The sequence below is a fragment of the Anomaloglossus baeobatrachus genome, chromosome 5 (assembly GCF_048569485.1).
Source record: "Anomaloglossus baeobatrachus isolate aAnoBae1 chromosome 5, aAnoBae1.hap1, whole genome shotgun sequence".
NCBI lineage: Eukaryota > Metazoa > Chordata > Amphibia > Anura > Aromobatidae > Anomaloglossus > Anomaloglossus baeobatrachus.
This window is the reverse complement of record NC_134357.1, coordinates 149,196,139-149,205,439: the sequence shown is the minus strand read 5'-3', so window position 1 is coordinate 149,205,439 and position 9,301 is coordinate 149,196,139. Positions and strand designations below refer to the sequence as shown.

Genomic DNA, 9,301 nt, shown 5'->3' with positions numbered 1-9,301 from the left:
GGTATTATATACAGGGCACATGGCTGTCTGGTATTATATACAGGGCACATGGCTGCCTGGTATTATATACAGGGTACATGGCTGTCTGGTATTATATACAGGGCACATGGCTGTCTGGTATTATATACAGGGCACATGGCTGTCTGGTATTATATACAGGGCACATGGCTGTCTGGTATTATATACAGGGCACATGGCTGTCTGGTATTATATACAGGGCACATGGCTGTCTGGTATTATATACAGGGCACATGGCTGTCTGGTATTATATACAGGGCACATGGCTGTCTGGTATTATATACAGGGCACATGGCTGCATGTTATTATATACTTGGGATGTTTAATTTTTGTTGAGAAACCTGTAAAAAACAGAAAGTAAATAATAGCCGAATAAGAAACCAGCTTCAGCCCTGTAGCCTGCAGCCACATAGGGCACCTGCACTGCTCCTCACCACCCCACAGTAATCTGCGGGCCTCCTCACAGTGCTGCACCTCCCGGTGTTATACCGCCCTGGGCCCGGCTCTGTGACACCAGGAGATGTGAGAGCAATGAATAACGCGGCCCGGTGAACTATAGGGCGGATTGCCGGCAGGTGCAGGAGGGAAGACACCGGCGGTGTACGAGAAGTCCCGACCTCAGAGCCACGGTACAGCCGCTTCCTGTGGGTGCCTCTGCTCTGGGGGCCGCACCAGCCGCTTCTCCCCGCCCAGCCTGAGAGGAAAACAGGAAGGAGGAGGCGATGTGAGGCCGGTACACGAGCACCGAGCACCGAGACTGCCGGCCCCGGATATATGAGTCCTCCTAACGAGTAAGTATGGAGGAGCCGGCTCATCAGCGCAGACTGTGTGTAGTGTATCTGTGCTGTCTATGATGAGTGTGCAGTGTCTGTGTGATGTATATGATGTGTGTGTGCAGTGTTGTCTGATGTGTGTGCAGTGTATGTGTGATGTCTGATGTGTGTGCAGTGTATGTGTGATGTCTATGATGTGTGTGCAGTGTATGTGCGATGTGTGCGTAGTGTATGTGTGATGTATGTGCACAGTGTATGTGTGATGTCTGATGTGTGTGCAGTGTATGTGTGATGTCTATGATGTGTGCGTAGTGTATGTGTGATGTCTGATGTGTGTGCAGTGTATGTGTGATGTCTGATGTGTGTGCAGTGTATGTGTGATGTCTATGATGTGTGCGTAGTGTATGTGTGATGTGTGTGCAGTGTATGTGTGATGTATGTGCGCAGTGTATGTGTGATGTGTGTGCAGTGTATGTGTGATGTATGTGCGCAGTGTATGTGCGATGTGTGTGCAGTGTATGTGTGATGTATGTGCGCAGGGTATGTGCGATGTGTGTGCAGTGTATGTGCGATGTGCTGTATGTGCGCAGTGTATGTGTGATATGTGCGCAGTGTATGTGCGATGTGCGCAGTGTATGTGCGATGTGCTCTATGTGCGCAGTGTATGTGCGATGTGTGCGCAGTGTATGTGTGATGTGTGCAGTGTATGTGCGATGTGTGCGCAGTGTATGTGCGATGTGTGCAGTGTATGTGTGATGTGTGATTTGGGAGACCCGCAGACAGTCTGTGTGTTGAGGTCTGTGCCCGGACTGTGTTGCTCGGACCTCTGCCCTTACTGAGTGCAGTGTGGCCGGGGCCCGTCCTTCAGGAGCCGTGAGCCCGTGTCGCGCACTGTACATACACGGGCGGCTTCTCCTCGCTTGTTACCTAATGGTCGTTAGTGGCGTTCTGTTATTGGCAGTGATAATCACATTGCGCTGTCATTTTCCAGTGTCCGGGAACCCTACAGGCAGCTCAGACTCTCTTTATGGGTCTCCGGATGGCCGATGTTCAGAGGAAGAAGACCCCCTCATAGGGGAGCACCAGATCAACAACTGCTATGCTCAGAAGCCTGTGGACCATTATAATGGGACGTACATTATATTCTTTATATTGGGAGTGGGCTCCTCACTCCCCTGGAATTTTATTTGCACAGCAAAACACTATTGGATCTACAAGCTGAGGAACTGTTCAGACCTCCCCATCATAGAGAGTCCTGATGTCTCAGACCTGGGGGTGAGTATCACTTAGTATTTCTGGCATGGCGCCTGCGTTAGTCTACATCACACTACAAAAGTGACCTGATAATGTGCCCATAGGCTTGGCTCAGTGCTGGGGTTCAGCCAAAGGAGCCTGAATTTACCCTATTTCTCAGCCCTTTTTATACCAGCTTTGTTGTGTATGGGGAGAGAGGAGTAAGCTGCTGACAGACACCGGGAGAAGACTAGGATCCTTGTATTTTTCTGATCCTTTCCACCGGAATCTGTCGGGGGAGCGTTAGCCGCCCTCATATACTGTGCATTAGACGATCCCGCCTAAGTTGCAGCTTTGATGACTTTCTATAATGTTTGGGCTTCTTCATGTTTGTCTGGCGACAAGCCGGTGACTGGCTCCACTACCAACCAGTGGAAATGTGAGTGGGATACTGGCCTGTAATACAGTGGATAAACTAAAATCTAGAGAAAATGTGAAATGAAATGTTCTTGTGATGGTAATTATTTTTTTGAGCCTGATTCTTCAAGGTCGGTGTGATTCATGTCAGTCTTCATGAACGGTTGTGCTGGAATCAGGCGCTCCTGATCCATGGAGGCGCCCTCTTCGTGGATCAGTGGCGCCAGATAAGTGTACACCTCTGTCGGCCCCTCGTAACAAAGCTTAATCCAGTCTCTGATGGGCTAAATGGCAAGTCCTGCTACGTTTGGTGCCACCCTGCGCCACATTCAAGCCCGTACTCTGCTGTGCCGTGTGCCTAAAGACGTAAGGAGCCCACACCATTGCAGGGTTTTTAACTTTTAACTTTTGCACAGCAGCAGACTCTCCCCCTCATGGTTGCCTCAGTCTTAGGGCTCTTCTCCACTTGTGCTTACAAATTCACAGCGACACTCGGCTACAAATGTGAGTCGAGTGTCCTGTGTGTGATCTGCGTACGGTATGTGTTTTTTTTCCTCACATAGCATCCGTATGACATGCGAGCGTCATGCGAGTGCTATGTGAGTGTTTGTGCATTCCGCGTCAGACTGGCTACCGGAGGAATCTCCAGTAATACCAGTCCTGGCCGCGATCTGTCACCTGAGCTCCAGACATCAGCCCGGTCTGTCCACAGCTGTGCTGAACTGAACAGCAATCGCCGGGGAATCAATCACTCGGCGCTCGCTGTTCAGGCTGCACTCTGGAGCTCAGGTGACAGCTCCGGAGTTCAGTGCAGGTAACCGCGGCCAGGCCTGGTATTACTGGAGATTCCTCCGGTAGCCAGTCTGACGCGGTATGCAAGTGTCAAGGATCCGTGAGACATGCGTATGCCATCTGTATGACATGCGCATGCCACCCGGATTCTGATTTTTTTCTCGCTCCCATATGATTGCATGGGGGTGCGAGAGCTGAGACTCGATGAAATCTCAGCATGCTACGATTTCACCAAGAGCACGAGACGTGCCGCAAAACATTTAGCAAGAGGACACGGCCTCATTGATTAACACTGGTGCGAGTGCGATCCGATTTTCTATCTGATCGCACTCGCACATAGAAATCGCAAGTGGAGGAGAGCCCTTAAAGGGATTGTCCAGCAAAATAAAATGTTCTTTAGTTGTTGTTAAGGAGTACTTAGTCCCCTTAAGCAGCTAATTTTCTTTTTTTTTCCTACCCTTTTCAGAAACGCCATGACTTTTTATTTTTCCTTCGACATAGGGCTGTTTTTAGTGGGACGAGTTGTGAAAGATATGGGTCACTTTACCATATATATCCCCGAAACGCCAGGATTGATATCGATCGCAACATTTACAAGGTTGGGAGATGGAGTGTGCTCCCTCTCTCGTCCCATCTGCACCCCCACAATGTCATTGCAAGGGCCCGTTCATTGCCATGGCAACCCGAAGGTGTGAGGATGACATCTGGGTCAGCCTTTTAGACCATGCCAGCAGCATAGTCTGAGAGGCTTCTGTCAGTTTCTCACTGACAGGTATAATGTATTGCAATGCAGGTGCAATGCAATACATTATACCAGTAATCAAACTAAAAAAAATAATGTCCCATAAGTAAAAAAGTTAAAAATAAAATAAAAAAATAAATAAAAATGAAAAGCATACCAATAAATATGTAAATTTATGTAGAAACAAAAAATATACAAAACAAAACTACACACATTTGATATCTCCACGTCTGGAACCCGAATTATACAACTGTCACACTGGTCAATCCCTTCAGTGGACACGAAAAAAAACAAAACAATAAAAAATGTAACAAAAACTATGGCTTTTCTTCATATAGCTGACATAAAAGGGGAGTAAAACACGATCAGACTGTCATATGTAAATAAAAATGGTATCGCTGAAAACTATCTGCCGTACAGCTCCGGCAGCAAAAAACTAAAAAAGCTATAGCTCGCAGATTATGGGCGGGTACGAGCATGGCGCTGGTGAGGTCATGCACAGTGCCTACCTCACCAGCGCCTGCTCGTACCCGCCCATAATCTCGCGCCTGCGCATTTAGCTCACCGGCGCAAGCGAGGGCAGCTGTTTTTTGCTCTGGCCGCAATATGGCAGAGCGAATTGCCCCTGCGCGAGCAGACCTAACTGCACAGGCACGAGATTTGAAAATGCGACGAGGAGGATGACGGAGGGCGTGATCCCATCAATCAAGGAAGGAGGACGGCGATCAGCGGCAGGAGGGGGGAAAGGAGCAGAAAATGAGCCCACCCATCTGGCCAACCAAGGTAATTAGCATACCTAAGGGCCATGTTGTATAAAGTTATTTTTGGGGTCTAGAAGGGGAGTCAGGGCCAAGGTGCACCTTTATAGAATGCAGCCCAGGAGCTGCAGAAGGTGATACTTTTAGTTTAATAGGGAAAAATCTGGTGACAGGTTCCCTATAATTGTGCAGAGAGATCTTCAGTCTGCGCAGCAGCAGCAAAACGTTCATCTGAAATAAAGCGCTGACAGCTGTGGCCCCTGCATCGTCTGCAATTGTTACCGGGTCCACGTGCCTGCGGGCCACAAGATGCAACCTAAGGGGCCGCATGTGACCCGCAGTCTGCGTGTTTGAGATCCCTGAATTAGACAATAAAAAAGGCTTATTAGGAAGAGTAGTAGCATACCGTAGCAATAGATACTTGGTGGTGATTTGGGGACTTGGGCAAGCAGCAGGTACACTTTGAGTCAACAATAGATTGGATCCTTGTTTCCCAGCATTTCACAAGTCTCATACGTGACACCTTGCTGAGATGGAGACCTCGTCCATGGCGTGCAGGAATCTCAGAAGAGTGGCATATGTAGCTTGTATAATCATTAGAAGGAAAACGGGGAGGGAAACAAATCAGGCACCGTTGTCTTTAAAAATCTTGAAGTTTATTAGGTCACGTTAAAAAAAATGTTAATGGATCAACAAAATCTCTCCATATGCCTTTCCACGCCTTACGCGTTTCAGAGAAAAAACTCCTTAATCATAGGCAAATACAAAGAAATGAAGTGTATAGTGGCTTTATACTATACACTCCATTTCCTTGTATTTGCCTATGATTAAGGAGTTTTTTCTCTGAAACGCGTAAGGCGTGGAAAGGCATATGGAGAGATTTGTTTCCCTCCCTGTTTTCCTTCTAATGATTATGTCAGCTGTGGATGCCAACCACTGATACCGTGCACCGGCCCAAATGGAACTCTATGCAGAGCAGTGGTGAGCTGGAACTTGTTTCTTGTTACTTTTATATGTAGCCTGTAGACCATACTGAGAAGCTGGATGCACCTACACCAGCACTTTTCTTTGCACTGAATATGTCACATCTCTGACACTGTTCACAGTGGTTTTCTCTTCTAGCTCACCCACAGACTGTGACCTGATGCTGGTGGATTTAGCAACATCAGTTATCACAAGGTCACCCATTGAATTGGAATTCACACGGACCCGCAAACTAACCTGCCGAAAATGCAAACTGGTGTAGACAGGCCATTAGGACACATGACCAGGGTCAGAATCTTTTGTGTCCTTCCAGCATGTTGTCTGCAATTTCTCTGATTGCAGCCCATGTATTGCTGATTCAAGTGAAATGATTTGCTCATTATTTGTCACAAGACAGCTGTTAAACATTATAGTGAAAGTTTAACATTCGATTCCAACATCCTCAAACTTTCCCTGACAGGAGGCTGGAAATTCTCTTGGTCTCGATCTCTAAATTGGACGCGCGCCCTGTGGCACACAGTGCCACTCCTTGTGCCCCAGCTCTGTGGAATCAGTGGCCATGACTCTTGGCGAACTGCAAGGTTGTATTGTAGCAGGTTTGAAGACATCACCACGTCTAATGGGCTATGAAGATGCTACAACTTGTAGTCCCACAGTTTCAGACGGAGAAAGCTATTTCATTGCTAATACACTCAGATATTGTGACTTGTACGTCCATGGCTGGATGAAGTGTTCATCAAACGCATTTCGGTGTATACTCTCTTTCCCCAATGTCGTATAGTTTGTAGATAGCTGCATACGATCACTTATCATCTGGAGTTTGAACAGGAGTGAGGGCTCCTTCATTCTCCCGATAGGTTGTAGTCCAAAAAAGTGCAGCCACCACTAATCATACTGCCATAACAGTGATAATATTGTAGGAGGGGGTCTATTCGCTCCCACTTCTATGCAGTGTTTCCCCTATTGTACAGTGTTGTGATATAAATGTACTTAATGTTGAATGTATATTAGTGCGGCTGCGGTGATGTAGCACAGCCGGAGCAGCGCAGCAGTCGGCGCCATGTAGTGGCCGATAGGTTGTAGTGTTTTATTGAATATCAAGTTTATTGCTAATGTGCGTTTCAGAGTAATGTGTAATGTATGGATATAATATGTGTTGGCCCAGGCAGGATGCAGTTTGGGAAGTCATGTAAGGTGTATATATAGGAGTAACAAGTATTAATCTACAAGAATGTTAAGTAGAATATACTATAGAGAAAGTTATAGATAGGAACCAACCACAATAATAATAATACAGTATGTTTTAGGTTAACATTTAGTGTAATGTGGGGATCAAGAGTGCAGGAGGGGGTGTAAGTGGTAGATAGTTGTTATTACAGCAGGAGCCGGAGGCCTAGAGTTTATACAGTTGGTAATCTAGGAGACTGAGAGACAGGAAGGAGCAGAGGATTGGTTAGGCAGACAGGCCAGAAAGTGAGGGGAGTTCTGTACAGTGGCCCAGGAGTACAAACGGGGCCTTATAGCTTGGGCCTGTCCAGGAACTGGGAGTAAACCTCCCTTGTTTCCAGACTTGAGGATCGGGCTGCAGAGCAACCCAGGATCGGTAGGACGTCAGGACAGAGCAGTGTCGGCGGATCCTTGTACTGGTCAGGATCTAGACAGCTGTCCTGGGTCATGTTTAGGACACGGTTGCCGCAAAGACAAGTATCTGGGAAATATTACAGAGTAGTGTTGGCTTCTGGAGGTCTAATACCCAGAGCAAGGGCTAGAACAAGTGTACCTCCAGGAAACAGCGGCAGCAGAACGTTAAAGGCCATGTCTGTCCTGATGAAGCCGTGCCAAGAATAAAGCTGTTCATGTGATTGTTTTATAAGATAGAATTTGTCATGTGTAGCCCTGTTACGTCTCCGACGGGGACCGGTAGTGGAGTGGTGACGGTGACTCCATGGTTTAAGTAAGTGCTACTGTGGCGCCCCTGACCCAGTCAGGCACCACTGAGTACTGCACCCATGCTGGGACAGTACTTCCAGGTAATCCAGAATGAGGTGTCTACGCACAGACACATAGCAACCAGGTCTCCCACACCTTTAGAGGGGACCCTTGGGTAGTCCAGAGAGGGCTAGCCTTCAATTCTTTTCAAGAGGTGTAGCGGAGGGGCTGGGAGCTAAAGTGCAGAGGCTGTCAGGAAAGGAGTGGAGCGAGACAGTCTGGTAGTGGTGAGCGGCGGTTGCTAAGGGATACGTGCGCTCACACTAGTCAGAACCTGCGTGGTGTAGTGACAGTTGGCCGGGAGAACGGTTATCGAGTCAGTCAGTCAGAGAGGATGGGGGCTTCCGGTGACTAGGAACGTACGGGGAACAGGTCCCTAGAGTAGACTCAAATTTAACTATCTGCTAAACCTGCCGGTGAGGGGAACTACAGGTACCTCACCAACCACACATAGTCTGAGCCTCAGCAGCAACGCAGGGACCCATAAGGAGACAGAGCCAGAAGCCATCTCACCTGGTCCACGCTGCCGGAAAACGGTCCAAAAAGGGAGAAAAGGCAGTAGCGACTCCCCGGATAGACCCCCACGGTACTTCAGATCAGGGGGTTATCCGAACACAGAAGTGCCCTCAGACAGGCCTTAAGGAGCCCCTGGTCCTACCTGGTTCATCGCAGCAACGCTCGGGTCAGCTCACAGAAACATCTATGTGAGTAAAAACCGGTTAAATGACTTTTGGATTCTGCCTGAATTATTCTGAGACCTGCTACCTTACACACCCGAGCCCCTGGGGCCAGCCTCGCTCACGGGAGGCCACACCATCCGACTGCAGACCCCATCAGCCCCAGACGCTCGTTAAATTTGCAATGGCGGTCACCCATATCCCTGACCGCAAGCCATGAGTGGCGTCACGACACATATATACAAAACCGACATACCTGTTGCCATATACAGAAGAAGACCCGGAGGCGTCCCTGAAGCTGGATCGGTATCCCTTGGGCGACACACTACACACCTTGGCCGAGGCAGGTCACAGACACATAGCTTTAATAGAGCAGGGGTGTGGAGGACTCTCGGCCTGAAGGTCACCCCCCTCTATAAGAATACCCCTTTCAGTTTATTGTTATCTTTAGGATGGGGGTAATGTGATAGTGTGGGCCTCGTATCACATAGCGCTGGGCTGTGCACTCCTGGTCCATGCGCCTGCGTGTAGTGGTGTCCTGATTCCCTCACTCCTCTATACGAATACTGAGTACTGAATCTTGTCATTTATTATTGGTATTTCTGGAGTACAGTGCTGATCGTGGCAGACATTCAAGAAAATCCCAGAGATTATCACACAGTTGGATCAGAGAGGTGAGAAATCTATATAAGAGATCGCCACAAACTTACATCAAAAGGGTGAGAAACCTACACTTTCAGGCAGAAGAACATTTAATGACATGTATATAAAAAGAAGGGATGAGCAGAATGGGGATTCACTGGCCTAATTTATCCCTTGAAAGGTGCCATGAACAGGAGAGCAGCGGCAGGAATTGGTTTATAAGGCACATATTTTGCTATCTATATAGTTACAATAAACCTGTTTTGGAGTGTGCTA

At 48.0% G+C, this 9,301-nt stretch overlaps 1 protein-coding gene across 1 annotated transcript in view; it reads left to right on the top strand.

The window, feature by feature from the left end:
• Positions 1-525: 525 nt before the first annotated feature.
• The window catches only part of SLC29A3 (solute carrier family 29 member 3), a 63,906-nt gene continuing 55,130 nt past the window's right edge, over positions 526-9,301 (top strand). Inside the window, exons 1-2 of the mRNA XM_075348972.1 lie at positions 526-809; positions 1,783-2,066. Of these exons, the coding sequence (XP_075205087.1) occupies position 809; positions 1,783-2,066 (285 nt within the window). The 5' untranslated portion in view covers positions 526-808. The remainder of the gene's footprint in view (positions 810-1,782; positions 2,067-9,301) is intronic.